This window comes from Capricornis sumatraensis, chromosome 15 (assembly GCF_032405125.1).
Source record: "Capricornis sumatraensis isolate serow.1 chromosome 15, serow.2, whole genome shotgun sequence".
Taxonomy (NCBI): Eukaryota; Metazoa; Chordata; class Mammalia; order Artiodactyla; family Bovidae; genus Capricornis; species Capricornis sumatraensis.
In genome coordinates this window covers 21483610-21499860 of record NC_091083.1, presented here as the reverse complement: position 1 = coordinate 21499860, position 16251 = coordinate 21483610, and the positions used below count along the sequence as shown (strand labels likewise).

At 44.1% G+C, this 16251-nt stretch overlaps 1 protein-coding gene and 1 non-coding gene across 2 annotated transcripts; both read right to left on the bottom strand.

Moving 5' to 3' along the window:
- Positions 1 to 9571: 9571 nt before the first annotated feature.
- LOC138091635 (large ribosomal subunit protein eL38-like) lies at positions 9572 to 16033 on the bottom strand. Its single transcript, XM_068987552.1, has 2 exons — positions 15866 to 16033; positions 9572 to 9781 (listed from the first exon to the last, which is right to left on the bottom strand). Exons 1-2 carry the CDS (start codon positions 16031 to 16033, stop codon positions 9572 to 9574), a joined length of 378 nt encoding a protein of 125 aa, XP_068843653.1.
- On the bottom strand, positions 13867 to 13939 carry TRNAG-UCC (transfer RNA glycine (anticodon UCC)). Its single transcript has one exon. It is a non-coding gene; the product is annotated as a tRNA-Gly (tRNA).
- Positions 16034 to 16251: the final 218 nt, after the last annotated feature.

Below are 16251 nucleotides of genomic sequence, written 5' to 3'. Positions count from 1 at the left end.
GAGGAACTTACAAGTGCCCTCTCTGACAGCACTTTCCCAGAATTGTTCTCCCAAGGCTATCTGCACACTAGCTTCTAAGTGTGATGAATGAGTGCATGAATACAGAGGGATGGGAGAAAGATGGTTTCTTAACATATGTACAAATATTGTAATAGTAAAGTTGTTTAGGATAGAATGCAAAGATTGAGGGAAATTAGAATGGCACATAAGGGACTTCCCTGGTGGTCCTTTGATTAAGACTCCACACTTCCACTGCAGGTAACCTGGGTTCAATCTCTGGTCAGCAAACTAAGATCCAAGGCCCAGTTGCAGCCAAAAAAAAAAAAAAAGAATGGCATTTAGATTCCGCGGATCTTCCTATTGTGCAACATTAAACAGAAGTCTAAAAACAGTGGTTTTTCTAATGAAGCTTGAGCTCATATGAATTGTTCAGGTGAGAATAAGTCTATGAAAGAAAAGGAAAAGAACAAGAAACAGGAGGAGCCTTAATGATCCCTCATTATCAGACATGAAAAGTACACAGATTGACCTGGTTCCGATCAGAAGAAAATCTCATGGGATGCGGTGGGCCCATCTCCATTTCCCTTGCATCTGACAATGTCTTTACCCTAGAGGCTGGTGTAATCCAAAAGGCACCTGACTCACCAGGTTATGATTTCCAGTGGGGTGGTGTTGACTTTCACACCCAACCATGGGCATCCAAGTCCTCCCTTCAAAATAGTCCAGGTTGCCCTCAACCAGTCCATCGGTAGTCACCAGACTATCTACCATATTCTTGCTGTCCTATGCCAGTTCCCAGAAATGCCTGGAAGCTGTGTCAGCCCCACTGCCTTGCTTGGAAAACCACTTCTAGATGCCTCCATGTCACCCAACCTCAGTGTGCAGGAAGAGATCCCAAGTTCCTTACAGAAAGCCATCCCCTGCATCCTTCTATCCATCCATCCAGCATCATGATCCACCACTCAAGAGCCATGGTTCCTTCATCAAATGCCTCTCTGCTTCCCATGCTCCAAAGCCTAAGAATGAGGGAGCTTGTCAATCAAGTCCTCAAAGGCCAGCCCAGAAACACATGGAGCAGAGTTAAGGCGGCACCACTGGTGATGTTAAAACCCAGCTATTGGAAGACAGATCTGTAAGAAAGTGAAAGTCACTCAGTCATGTCCAACTCTTTGTGACCCCATGGACTACACAGTCCATGGAATTCTCCAGGCCAGAATACTAGAGTGGGTAGCCTCTCCCTTCTCCCGGGGATCTTCCCAACCCATGGATCGAAACCAGGTCTCCCACATTGCAGGCAGATTCTTTACCAGCTGAGCCACAAGGGAAGCGCAAGAATACTGGAGTGGACAGCCCACCCCTTCTCCAGCAGATCTTCCCAACCCAGGAATCAAACCAGGGTCTCCTGCATTGAAGGCAGATTCTTTACCAACTGAGCTATTGGAGACAGATCTGCAGGAGAGCCAAGCAAAGCAGTCTGAGCTGCCTACGTGCCAGTGGCCACTTGACCCAAGGCAGATGGGAGCAGCCAGTAGTGTGGAGAGGTGTCTCCACCTGAGGTTCTTTCAGCTGAATTTTTGAGAACAAAGTCCTGGGTCAAGTTCTGCTGACCTTCTAAGCTGGGGGAGTCCAGAGGCACAGGAAGTGAGGCTCCTAGTCTGAATTGGGATTCCCAGCTGGGAGGACCACTCTGCAGTCTCTCCAAGGTGGGCGTGGCTCTCCTAGAAGCATGAAGTACTGAAGTCATTGTTTGTTTTTTATTTTTACTCCAAGACTTTGAGAAAATGAGGTAGGAAGGGGAACAGATCAAGGAAATGATTGTAATCATTTCTTAAGAAGAAAAATTCTCCTCGGCCAGAGGATACTTAATCTTTGATGATTAAAAGGAAAAGGATGAAATGAGTTCACATGAAGCCTCGCACCAATGCTTAGATAAATCTCAGCTCTAAAGGACTTCGGGTCAGGGGATATGAATCCGCTTTTAAAGACTGTTGTTTTTTAGCAAATGTGACTGAGCAGCTTCATTCAGTAAAGAAGGGAAAAAATGCATTGTGGTTGATCATTGGAACAATATATTTTTTTCTTGACCTTGTCAAGATTAAATGTCTGAAATTCTCAAATCTTGAAACAATGAGGCTGGGTGACAGGGAAGCTTTAATTGCAGTCACTGTGGTGGAATTAACCATGCGGCAGGACTTCCCCAGTGGTCCAGTGGTTAAGAATCTGCCTTGCAATACAGGGGATGTGGGTTCAATCTCTGGTTAGGGAACTAAGATCCCACCTGTCCAGGGGCAACTAAGCTGACATGCCACAACTAAGACCCGATGCGGCCAAATTAATCAACATTAAAAAAACAACCAACCATGCAGGACCTTTGCCGAGGACCTCTGGGCAGTGGGCCAACCTGGGTTACCCCACCTGAGACACACCCAAAGCCCCTCATCTCTACCGCCACCCAGAGTACCCCACCTCCACCTCCACCCAAAGTTCTCCACCTCCACCCCCCAACCTCACCCAGCTGACAACGGGAAGTCTTCCTTCCACAAAGCAAGACTGCTCATGTCAGAAGGACCCACTTGGCAGCGAGGCTGCTCTGTGATACAATCCAGCACCCGGGTGCTGGTGTTCTAGGCAGTAATGCAAGTGTGCTGAGCAGCACACACCCAGCCCGGCTGCTCCTCTGCCCCTGACATGAGATGGCTGAGTCACCCTCCCTCCTCTTACTATGCTGCTAAGCTAGGAGTTCAATTTCAAAAGCTCGCTCTCTCTGTGCTTTGGAATGTCATCTGCTCAGCATCTCAGCAGAGGCTACCAGCTTGTTCCGGATGGGGAAGTTCTCCGAGGCAAGCTGCCCTTTGTGGCCCTGGGTCTCTGCTCAGCTCAGAGATAGCATGGAGACATTCCTGCCAGCATCCTGAGGGTGGCTCCCAGGAACTTCAGGAAGGGAGTCCCACTGAGCAAGAAGCAGGATGATCCAGGCTTTGGGCAAAGCAGTGATGAGCAGACAGGCCTTATGGAAGTGGAACTCTTGGAAGTGGTGGCTGAAAGTAAAGGGAGAAAATGTGTGTTAGGGGCCTTTTATACCAAAGTCTCTCTTTTAGGACTTCCCTGGTAGTCCAATGGTTAAGAGGCTGCCTGCCAATGCAGGAGACATGGGTTCAGCCCCTGGACTGGAAATATCCCACATACGGTGATACAGCTTGGCTGTCTCTCTCCCTCTGACACCCAGCACTCTTCTTCCCGCTTGTGACACCCAGAGTTCATGTGCTTCAAAGATGTCCCTTTGTAAAAAATTTACTCATTCACTCTTTCAGCTTTCATTGGGAAATTAGTATTTTGCCAAGCACTGTGCTAAATAGTGATAAAAGGTAAGACGCAATCATGTCCTCAAGGACAGCCTTCTTCTTGGGATGGAGACAGCCAGAGAGCGATGTAAACAGACTGTTATAACACAGAGTGTATAAATGGAAACACAGAGGCTGAAGCCTCAGTAGTCAGACAAAAGCTTCCAGAAAAGGGCAAATTTTTAAATGGACAATTGGCAGTGAGCCAAGTAGGAAATTAAACGTCTGAACCAAGGGGGGGATGTCCAATCCATGGAAATGGATTATGAACAGATCTAAGTTCTTCTAGAAGAGAAGCTAAAAGATTTAAAAATGACCAACTTTGGAATAAAATGAGCTGGAGAAATCAAAGAAAACTGAGGTTTGAGACTGTGATGCTAGAAAAATGATGGAGTCATTGACAGGCAAGGCATCCAGGAAGAATATAAGTTTGAAGGTGGGAGGGAACACATAGAGATCCTCTTTAAAGAGGAAAGTGGAATATAATTCAGGAAAATACTGTCAATGAAGGCCATGCCAACATGGCTTTATTGTGTCCTGTGCACCAGGGGACCACGTACCCTCCACAGGGAGTGGGCTGGGCGAATGCTCCCTGACAACTAAATATTCTTTCAGGGCAGCCCTTGATGTTATGCAATAGGAGGAATATGGGACTCACAGGCAGAGACTTAAATTTGAGCCTTATCATTACTAGCAGTGTTGTTGGCCAAGCGAAGGAACCAACAATTATGACTGTTTCTGTTTCTACACCTGCACAATGTGAATAATTCAAATGCATATCCCCAGGGTTACTGAAACAATCAAATGAGATCATTAAGATGAAAATCTGTTGGAAAATGGAATGGCCTCTACAAATGTTAGCTACAATGATTGCTATTTTGTTTTTCAACTTGCTCTTTCTCACCATATTTTTTTTTCACTTACAGAGATGACTTTTCGCCCTAGTATTTTAGATGGGCATGTTTGTCATCACAGCTCTTCTGATTACAAAAGTCCCCATGCTCTGCTTCCATAATTCAAACACGGTGGAAACAGATAAGAGAAAAAGGGGACAAGTTCCTGTCCCCACCCCACTGGAGATAACCGGAGCTGGTGGTTCTCTTCTGGGACCTCTTACCTTGTTTATGAAACCAGTCTTTCCATGAAGCACAACGAAGAGGTGTGAGAATAACACTGCTGTATTTTTGTTTCCAAGGCCCCTTAAAATTGATCCAGCAGGGAAATTTTCCCCTGCCACTGGCTAATCACTGGGCAGTCTCCTCAATTTTCTTGCTCAGTTTTTAGGAACTAGACTGTCATGCAGTCTCAAAACACAGTAGCAAATCAGAAACTAGATATCCAGTCCAAGCTTTGGTTCATCAATTCAGCCTTCGTTCAAAGAAGATACTTCCTTTCCTGCAAATGGTGCATCTGGTTCTCTCTCTCTTTTTTTTTTTTTCTTCTCCTCATGGTGTCTCAGATGGTAAAATGTCTGCCTGCAGTGCAGGAGACCTAGGGTCGATCCCTGGTTCAGGAAGATCCCCTAGAGAAGGAAATGGTAACCCACTCCAGAACTCTTGCCTGGAAAATTCCATGGACGGAGGAGCCTGGTAGGTTACAGTCCATGGGGTTGCAAAGAGTCGGACACAACTGAGCGATTTCACTTTCTTTCTTTCATTCCCACTCGCTGGCTTGGCCAAGTCGAGGGTGGGGAGCAAAAGTGATGAGAGATGTGGACCTCCCCACTCAGCTGCTGGCTACTACACTGGGCGGAAAAAATGCTTCCAGTCAACACCTCCTTCCCGGGGTGTTTCAGGGTCACCTTGTGGGTCCCCTGCTAGGCCCTCAGGCCTAGAGGATGCCTCTGCTTCGACGGGATCCTGCCCAATTCAGGTCTCAGGATCCACTCCTGGCTCAGACTCTCTGAGGGAGGCCCTGGCCTTTCCCACCCCTCCTTTTGAACTTTAGTGGACTTTAAGTGACAGCAGACTGGCTCTCTCACCAGGATCTGCAAGAAACAGCCATGCATTACATCTCCATACACACAGATCCATGGGAGCATGGTCACTTTGCGGAAACAGCCCTCTGCTCTTTGCCCTGCCACAAGCCTCTTTTGCTTTGTCGGGCATGAATCAGGCACCAATCCGTGAGGTCCCCCAACTCTGAGGGACACAAACCCAGCTCTGCAAGGGTCTGGAGGAGCCCATCCTCAAGGGGCTCCAGCACTTCCCCGTTCCTGGCCTCGGTAGCAGAACTCTTCAAATTCACTTTCTCCCAAAGCCCTCCATCTCCACTTGCTTATATTCTCAAAATGGGTGCCAGGATTCAACGGTCCCAGAACTAGTTTTCTGTATTTACTTTGAAGATTCCTCCAGGGTGACCTGTGTCATTCTCTGCATGGTATCTGACATCTATCCTACCTACAGTGTTGATGTCATTGAATCTTCCATTTTAATGTCCAGTTCCACAAACTAATATATATGTCAATACCAATAATTTAGCAAAATGTTCTGTTACAGATACAGTTTTGCACATTTTTGTTCACTTAATATATCTCGGGCAGCTTTTCACATTAGTACAAGGAGATTCATCTCATTAACGGAGATTATTGTACTCTGGATAGCATATAACCTACAGACATAAGACAGCAGTTTAAGACAGTGCTTCTTGAAAGGATGGTCATCTAACATTGGTTTAGACCTTGGGAGAGCATTGGAAGTGGTGGCTCTGGGCCTGGGCTGGGCAGCAGTGATTTTGTGGGTGGGGTGGTAGAGAGGGAGGTTGGAGGAAGCATCACGGCATTCCCCGAAGGGCTGTAATTAGAGCAGCTGCTGCAGGGAGCTACGCCTTGGTCCCCGGGGTGTGCTGAGAATTTAAATTATGGGATGGGGACTAAAGGTGCAATCCTCCTACCTTTTTTCAGGACCTAAATCCATGTCCTCATTGTTTAAGGGCCCAATGTCTCTTGGAGGAGCACTTTTATCGTCTAGGCCCTTTTAGGCTCTCTCCCCCAGTGCTTGGGGTTGGGGAAAAGAGTGGGTGGTAGGAAACATTAGTAACTGTGGCTAATAGACTTGGGGCTGAAACAGGAGGAAGGATGTTATTCCAGAGAAATATGGAACACTGAGAGAGCTGAATGGGATGAAGTGAGAAAGGCAGTTAAAAGCGAATTCTCTTCTGTGTGTGTGAGTGATCAGTCACGTGTGGCTCTTTGTGACCCCATGGATTGTAGCCCGCCAGGCTCCTCTGCCCATGGGATTTCCCAAGCAAGAATACTGGAGTGGGCTGCATTTTTTCCTTCTCCAGGGGATTTTCCCAACCCAGGGACTGAACCTGCATTTCTTACATCTCCTGCATTGGCAAGTGAATTCTTTACCACTTGTGCCACCTGGGAAGCCTTACTTTTTCTTTCTTCCCTCCTCTCCCTCCATCCCACCACTTCAAGTTGGGACGGGCAAATATTTTTCTCTTAACTCCAAACTCACATAACTTAGAGAAACAACAACCAAAATGGGCCACTAATGGAGCTCATGCACAACCATGATGATGTCCCTTTCTGCTCCATGCCCACGTCTCCATTGCCGCCTAGGTCACCAAGGTCATAAGTCATTAGGAATCTGATGGTCTGAGGTTATAAACATCTGGTTTAGATGTGCACAGAGCAAAACTGTAATCTCATAGAATAGCTGGGTTTTCATGGAAACAATATGGACAACCGTCCTCATCACAGGCCCCGCTGTGGACCAGGGAAGGTCCACCTGGGTTGAACTGTTGAAGACGGAAGAAGGTCCCACAAGGGTAATGAAGATGGAGCTTCAGAAAAGAATGATCTGAATATCAAAGGATTAAGAAAGGCCCCTGGGAAAACTGATGAAACTAGGGCACATTTTTGTAGAAACAGTTCTTTTTATGGTCACAGTGTAAAATCAGCAGAGGACTATATGATTGTGTCAGAAAAGTTCTCTCTCTCCTCAGATTAAATAATTTCCTTAGAGTTTATTCTGAGACTTAGTTCAGGGCTTCCCTGGTGGCTCAGTGGTAAAGAATCTGCCTGCCAATGCAGGAGCGACACAGGTTCGATCCCTGATCCAGGAAGATCCCACATGCCCCGGAGCAACTAAGCCTGTGCACCACGACTATTGAGCCTGTGCTGCAGAGCCTGGGAGCTGCAACTACTGAAGCTCTTGCACGCTCAAACCCAGCAACAAGAGAAGCCACTGCAATGAGAAGCCCAGACACTGCAACTGAAGAGTAGCCCTGGCTCACCAAAACTAGAGAAAGCGCAAGCAGCAACGAAAACCCAACACAGACAAAAATAGAGAGATAAATAACATTATTTTTAAAAAGGACATAGTTCATATTATAATGTGACCTAATCTAAACCTTCTTAATACACATTTTTTTAAATTTAGTTTTTTTGCTATCTAGTTTCATTTTTCTAGATAAATCCCAATCAAAAAAAATCTAAAATTTTTTATTAAATGAGGCTTATGTGTGAAAAGAATATAAATAAGAGTAGATATAACACATTAATTTTGCTGTACACCTGAAACTAATACAACACTATTAATCTACTAACCCCAATAATTTTTTTTAATTTAACTAATATGAAAATTTTGTTCCTCATTGGAAGTGGATTCCATTGTATTAATTTTTTATGCTAAGATGATGAGGGCTTCTTCTATGGCATACATGCACCAAAAAAAGTTTTTTTCAAAGTTTAGCAATCGATCGATCATTCCCCAGGTTGATGTTAAAAACTTGTTCAATCAAGGATCCAATCCAATAAGGTTCTCATTCCCTGGAGTTCTTCATGACCTAGATAGGAAGAAACTCAGTAAGTCTGAGATTTCCACACACACTTGCCATCAACCAGACAGCAGCTCCACTATTGAACAGCTCATCAGAATACCAAGCTCTTAGAGAATGATAAAGGAAATATAAAAACAGTGAAAAATACAAGTCCTGATCTCCAGAAGATTGCCATACAAAGATGCACATTTATCTATGAACTGGAAATAAGGAACCTGTGGAAAGTACAAATAACCTTAAACACAACTTGCTAGAACTTGTCCTGACAGGTCATATTTATTCTCATGGGACTTTTTGTTTTCAGGCAATAGCTGGTATGTGAAAATAGCTCTTGCATTAACAGTGGTAACCATTTCAGTCATGGGAGAGATAACGTAACCATTTCAAACAGAAAAAAATGTTCTAAACAGAACAGTGAGACAGGTTCCCAATTGTGGTACATCTTGCTCTATGGGAACAACAGCCCAGGGCCTATGGGGTTTGCAGAAGCACAGGGTGGAGGGAGGTGGTGGGGCTTGCCAGAGCTGAACATCACTGGGCAGTCAGAGCACCTGGGCATTAGCTAAGAGTCTGGATTTGGATCCTAGACCGGCCATCTATTCATCACCTATCTGCCACTTATTCACTGCCAGCCCATGAAATGCTCTGAGTCTCAACTTCTTAATTTGTAAACATTTCAAAAAATAAATAAATAAATTTGGGAACTTCCCTGGTGGCCCAGTGGTTAAGACTTCACCTTCCAATGTAGGGGGTGTGGGTTTGACCCCTGATTGGAGAGCTAAGATCCCACATGCCTCACAACCAAAACATAAAACAGAAGCAAAAAAAAAAAGAAGAAGCAATATCATAACAAATTCAATAAAGACTTTTAAAAAATGGTCCACATCAAGAAAAAAATCTTAATAAATTTTTCATCTGTGTGTTGTCAGAGTAATACAGTGACTAAAGCAGCAGAGTCTCTGACTTACAGAAGGTACTTGATAAACATGGTTCTTACCTCACATTGTCATTATTGTTATTGTTAATATTTATTTTATAGTCTATTTTATGGAGTTAGGGAGAATGATTTTTTCAAAATACATGTTTAGTAACACGCATGTTGACAATAATCTGAATTCTATGTTCCTTATGTAATCCTCTTGCCTTGAGAACGTTGGTCCCCAAATTTTTAATCAGAATTTCCCTATGTTGTTAAATCATTCCCATTAGCATACAGACAAGTTCCAGAAACTCATACCTTGAACGAAAAACAAAAACCCCAGCACCTTCCTTTGTGCCCACGTCTCCCAGAAGGACTTCCATTTCTCTGCTGCTCTTCAGAGCATGCCTTTGTAAAGGACTGACTTGGTTCAGCCACCCACACTCTCATTCCTATTTTCCCTTTTTTTCTTTTTGAGAATTTTAAAAATTTTAATACAGTTCAAAGCAGCGTACGTGATTCATTTCAGCTCCTTCACGGCCAAACCGGGGGGCAGGGACTGCTTCAGCTTCTCGACCTTCTCTTTGTCTGTGATGACCAAGGTGTAAAGGTATCTGCTGCATCGAACTCTAAACTTCACATTATCCTTATTTTTCTTGATCTTGACGGACTTGGTGTCCTTGCGGCGGGCTGTGAGCAGGAAGTCCTTGATTTCCTCAGTTTTGAGAGGCTGCAACACAGAGCAAAAGAAATCAGCTGCTGAGACGCATCTGCTGGGATGCCCAAACCCGGCAGCCCCTTTGGGGCCCCTGAAGACCCTCGCAGAGGCCGCCCTGCCTGCACCCCCCCACCCCCTGCATTTTCTCTTGAATCTGCTTGAATCATGTTCCCGTCTCCACAATTCCACTGAGATCCCTCAAGGTCACACACACCTTCCTTGTTTCCGCGTCCAACAGTCTTTTTTACTTGGCCCTTGTACTTGGCACTGTCCTGTCCTCTGGAAGCACTTCTTTCAGGAGCTTCCACGATATCACACACTTTGATCTGTTTCCTGCCGTTCTGGCCACTCCTTTTCCATGACCTTGGCTGGATATTTCAAGTCTGAAGAATCATTAAATGGTGGAGCACAGCAAGGTTCAGTCCCAATATCTGCTCCATTTCTCTTGGCTGCCTAGATATCCCATCCAGCCCATGGGCTTAAATAGAATTCATGATCTTCATTCTGATGGAGAGAAAAACAGATGGGAGGATAGAAGGATGGGCATAGGAATCCAGCCCCCAGCTCTCCTCTGATTCCCAGACTCCTTTTCCCATGTACTTACAAGATACTACATCCTGGATGGAGAAAAGGCATCTGCAATCTGAAAAGAACCCTGGATACCCACCCTATTCTTCTAGGCTTCCAAATCTCAGTCAGTGGCACTGCCATCTGCTCCAGCCCTAAAGCCGAAAATCACCCGGAGTTCTCCCTCCCCTGCCTTCCCCTCCACCGGCACAGCTACCCTGAATTTGCCCAGTTTGGTCCAGATTCTTTGTGAGCACTATCTAGGATATATTTCTCAGGAGCTGGGCTTCCTGGTTGTAGTCCTGCACATGTTGGCCTCACTAGTCACTGCCAAATTTGTTTCCCAAGTGGAAATTTCCATGTCTCTACATCTTCTCCAGTATGTAGGATTGTTAGACTATTTAACTTGGGGGTGAGTGTGAAATCGTATCTAATTGGTGCCTTTAATTTTCCTTCAGAGAAGGCAGTGGCAACCCACTCCAGTGTTCTTGCCTGGAGAATCCCAGGGACGGGGGAGCCTGGTGGGCTGCAGTCCATGGGGTCACACAGAGTCGGACACAACTGAAGCAACTTAGCAGCAGCATCAATTTTCCTTACCTTGATTGCTATATGAGATTGTGTGCCTTTTCATGTATTTATGGACCATCCGTGTTGCCTTTTCTATGAGGTACATTTTCATGCCTCTCTCTGTTTCCCTATTGGGTGGTCTGTCTTATTTTTGTACCTATTTGTTTTATTAATTTGTATATTGATCCTTTGTCAGTGGTATGTATTGCAAATGTCCTACCCCAGGTTGTTACTTTCTTTTTAACTCTCATAAGTTGTCTTATAATGAGCAAACATTTTCATTTTTAACATAGTTCAACTTATCTTTATTTTCTTTCACAGTTTGTTTTTTGCATCTTATTTTAAAAATCTGTACCTACTTCAAGCTTATATATTCTCCTAATTGTCTTTTAAATTTTTTCATAGTTTTGCCTTTTGATTTTGTCTTTAAATTCACATAGAATGGATTTTTAATGTGAGAGGAAGCAATCCAACTTCATGCTTTTCTATATGGATAGCCAATTTTTTGAATCAATAGCATTTGCTGAATTGTCCACTCTTTTTTTCACAAATCTTTGATGCCTCTCCAGTCATAAATAGAGCTTCCAAATTTCTTCCATATTTGCATTAGTCTGTCCATTTGTCTGGAGAAGGAAATGGCAACCCATTCCAGTGTTCTTGCCTGGAGAATTCCAGGGATGGTGGAGCCTGGTGGGCTGCCGTCTATGGGGTCGCACAGAGTCGGACACGACTGAAGTGACTTAGCAGCAGCAGCAGCAGTCCATTTGTCTGTCTAGCTTTGTGCCAATACCAACAGTCATTGCTGCCATATGATGGGTCTTATGTAATTAGTCAAGACACATTTTCAGGAGTGACGCTTTTTCAGTCTTCACGCTTTGCTATTCTTCATTCATTTCTGAATCACTTTGTCAAGTTTCCACTAGGGAGGGATGGGGCAGAACCTTTGGGACCTTGATTTAAAATGACCATTATAGGAACACTTGATATTGACTCTTTCCATCTACGAATATAATACATCTTTCCACTTACTTTGCCCTTCTTTACTGTCAGTCCACAAAGTTCTAAAATGTTCTCCTAAAGAGCTTACTCATTTTGCAAGATTCCTGCCTTGCTCCTTCATACTTTTGCTGCTGTTTTTTTTTTTTTTTTTTTGCAAAATTATACTTTTTACTTTCAGTGGTATACAAAAAGGCAATTGGCATTAGTGTGTTGATTTTGTATTCAACAGCCTAGCCAAACGCTTATTGGTTTTCATAATTTTTCTTTATATTCTTTTGGATTTTCTATGTAGACAAGCATATCATCAATAAATAATAAGAGGTTTATTTCTTCCTTTCTACTCATGTATCGGACAAAAACGAAAAATACTTTGTAGTTATAATCAGAAAGTTCTGAGATTTGTTGGATTAAAGGATTAGGAAAAAGGGAAGAATGAGAATATTTCCCAATCCAGATTCTTTAGAGTCTATATGGTGGCAGATGGTGTCTCTATCTGAAGGCTAACAAAGGAAAAAAACACCTTAAATTAGCTAAAAGCAAGCAATATACACAGACAGGTAAATGAAACTTGCTTTAACCTATATAATGGAACCATATCCTTGGCTTTTATCATCACCAGCTTTTCAGAGTGATGTCGATGTAGTCAGGGCTTTATTATGTGATTGCAAAGTACAACATGCTTCAAGTGTAACCACGTAGGCTCATTTTCCAAGGAATTTTGGAAAATAAAGGAACAATATTTTTGTCACCTCATTACCATGGTCTCCTTTTAAAACTGAACTGTATCACTTCAATATAAATATTGTATATTATGGTGTTATCATATAAATTCTATTGAGGTAATACATCTTTGAATGTATTTCTTTTCAATGATCAAAAAGCTCCCTAAGAAAAGCTGAAAAGTGAGGGCAGGAGATGAATCTTAGGTCAGTGAATATATGCTTTTGGGAAGTGGTGAGGTGGCCCTTGGGAGGATCCTGAGGATGTGGAGGAGAAGAGATCTCAGCAGATATTTGGAAATGGTCTTTGGAGGAGGGCATGATCTGTTAAATTAATTGGGGAAATGCAGAAAAGGAACATGGTTTTCCCAATAAAAACTAAAACTATAGAGATCTGGATTAGAAACTTTGAGGTCTACATCCACTCAAATATCCTCAGATCCAATCACAGGAGTATAAAATAAATCAAAGATAAAAATCTAATGTTTTTAACAAGGAAACTTGACAACACTAGTCTTATGAAAATTATCTGGTAAGAAAAAGGTTTGTATTTTTCCAAAGTGTCTACATTTACAAAGAAAGAATTTTCTACAATTACAAAAAGAGAAAGCTGATGAAGAGTCTCTCATAATGTGAGACATAAATATTCAACCAAGTTTCCTGATATTTGTTTGAAAAATAAAAGTAGGGGATGAACTGCTTTCTCATGGAAGAGATTCTTCTAGTTTAGTCTGTAGGGGAGCAATGGGCTTTGGGATCTGACAATTTCGTGGTGCATTTTTCTACACATTCAATATGACTCAGACTTCACATTTGTATTATCTCAGAAGTCTAGTCAATTGGAGAGGTTTAAAAGTGAGTGAATGAAGCTTGAAGACCAATAGTCTGGAGAAGGGGACTCTGGGGTGGGATTGCCTGAGTCCGATTCTGCCTCTGCCCCTGTAGCCCTGTAACCTTGGATAATCTTAAGTCACCTCTCTGGAACTCAGTTATCTCATCTGTAAAACAGAAAGAATCACAAATATCTTCTGAATAGAACAGTGATGAAGTTTAAATGAACCAGTGAACTCCTGAGAGTACTACCTGCCGACGTGCAACAGGTGTTTGTTTATCCATCCATTCAGTCCCCAATGGACTCTGGCACTTGTTGTGATTTTCTTGTTTTTTCTTTATTTTTTGGCTGAATCCAAATGACCTTTTATTTTTTTATTTTTTGTCCATGTCACATGGCATGTGGGATCTTAGTTCCCTGACCAGGGATTGAACCTGAGTCCCCTGCATTGGAAGTTCAGAGTCCTAACCACTGGACCACCAGGAAAGTCTCTCTGATACTTGTTGAAGGTAGAAAGCTCAGTTTAAGTGTTACTTATTTTTATTTTGTTATTGTTATTATTAGAGAAAAAGACCACAAAACCCATGAAGTAATCATTAAAGAGATTTGGACAGATTGAGTTCATGAAGATAATGAAAGCTGCAAATCTAACTGAAGAAACATTCTGTTCCCTGTTCCCTCAGGGAACTAAACACACGTTAGGAACAGCTGAAGGCAGCGCAGGTCCCAAACGCAGGGCATCCTGCATTCGGAACACGTGTTCTCAACCCCTCGGGGTCTCTGCTCCTTGTCTTTCCTTCACCGCGGAGCTTCTTCCCGTGATTGCTTCAGGTCGCATCCAGCCTCTTGACTGTGTCTTTGTGTTGGTTGTTTTCTGCTGTTTCCTGAACTTCTGTCAGCAATCCAGCTTTACAAATTACTTGGCTGAGATCTGTGTTTGTCGTCTTCCTTTGAAACTGTGATTCACAGTGTACACCCTTTACACAGAATCCTCGCAGCCGAGAGACTGAAAAGCTTGTTTTCAAAACAAATTGCAGAACAGGCCGGCTACCCGGGGTTTCCACGCAGCTGCTCAAATGGTCAAATGTAATTAAGGGAGCACGTTCAAGATCTCTATTTTTTTTAACTTAGCCGAAATGTTTTTAGATGCTGATCAGATGGTGATGTCACTTCGCCCACAATCTAGTCAGCTGAGAAAACAAACTTGAAGAAGAGAAAGAGAACACTTGGGCTTGAGGATTTGTGTAAGATGCATACAGACTGGACTTTTTTGGGTTTTTATTTTTATTATTTTAGGACTTTTGATGTGGACCATTTTTAAATGTCTGTATTGAATTCATTAAAATATTGCTTTGTTTTATTTTTATTGTTTTAGGGGGGTTTTTGGCCCCAAGGCATGTGGGCTCTTAGGTCCCCGACCAGGGATCAAACCCACACCCTCTGCACTGGGAGCTCAGAGTCCTAACCACTGGACTGCCAGGGAAGTCCTGAGACTGGGCTTTTTAATTGAGTAAGAAGAGGGTGATGATCACAGTAAGCTTGTAGGATCCTTGGTTCCTAACCTTTTAACTTGGGACAGACACAGGAATAGCTCTTGTCCCATTCCGTCACGTGTAGGATGGGAAGCAATGGCACTAACTTCTGTGCATTATTTTGGGGTTAAGTAAGACTGTGCATGTAAACACTCAGTGCCACGCCTGGGGCCGGCAAATGTTGCACAGATGTTGCTGTCGTTGTTATTATTTATTGCATGGACTGAGCTGCCTGTACTTGCCCAAGGGGGAAATAGGGTCACGGTAACAAAGTATATGTCCATGACCTTGTCCACTGGCAGAATTTAAGAACCAGCGGTGGACAGAAGTCCCAGTGGTTCACAGAAGCCCTAGGAGTGTCATTGGTCTGTTTGAGAATTGAACCCTCTTGGCTGCTACAAAAGAGACCTCATTTTCCTCTGCCTGGTCCCTGAAGCCATCCCCGATGAATCCTGCATCTCCAAACACCCTGACAAGGGCTGCAGAACCCATATATCCTCCCCGAGCCTCGGGCCTCCAGTCTTCCCAAGGTGGCCAGTGCGTTCTGCCCCCCAACCCCTGCTGCACGGCCTCCTAAGCAGCCCTCCTGGGAATAGACCTTTCATTTTTACTACCTGCTTGATTCAGTGCTCCTGTACCAGCCCTCCTTTCCTGGCCCGTTTCTGTCCCCCAGATGGGGGATCGGCCCACTCTGTTCTCCAAAATGCTGGAACACTTCAGACTTTCAGACTGAGGTTACACCTCCTACTTCTGGAAAGACAGCAAACAATACACGGTGACGAAGGGAGGAGATGGGCAGACGTGGGTGCCAGATGCGGCTTGGCCTCTGTGTAAATGTGGGCAGCCACCCCACCCTTCTGCATCCCGGTCCCCTTCTCACCTGGGGATCCTCCCCTCCAGGGGCTGCTGTAAGTGCCAATGGCACAAACCCAGTGAAGGGCCAGCTCAGCTCTGCTGAGAGAGCGCGCACAGCTCCACACCCAGACCCCTGCGACCACAGGACAACTCCGACCTGAGCATCATCCTCCTTCCCTGCTTCATCCAGCATCGCAACATCCTGCCATTTCCGGTCCAGAAACAGCTCCTGGTTCTACTGACCCCTCCTCTCACCACCAGCACCATCCTCCTTCAGACCTTAGGGGTCCCCAAAAGCACCACTCCAGCCTCCTAACTAAACATCAACTCCTGTCTTGGCTCCTTTCCTTCCGGAATGTTCTCCACACTGCAAAAGTGTGCAGACAGTCTACCAGCTCACCCTCACCTGCA

Bases quoted from the DNA above. Each gene is read 5' to 3' on its own strand.
- LOC138091635 (XM_068987552.1), bottom strand. From the start codon at position 16,033: ATGCTGGATGAAGCAGGGAAGGAGGATGATGCTCAGGTCGGAGTTGTC. The intron at 9,782-15,865 runs GTGAGAAGGGGA...TCTGTGTTGCAG, and splicing joins CTGGAGGGGAGGATCCCCAG to CCTCTCAAAACTGAGGAAAT.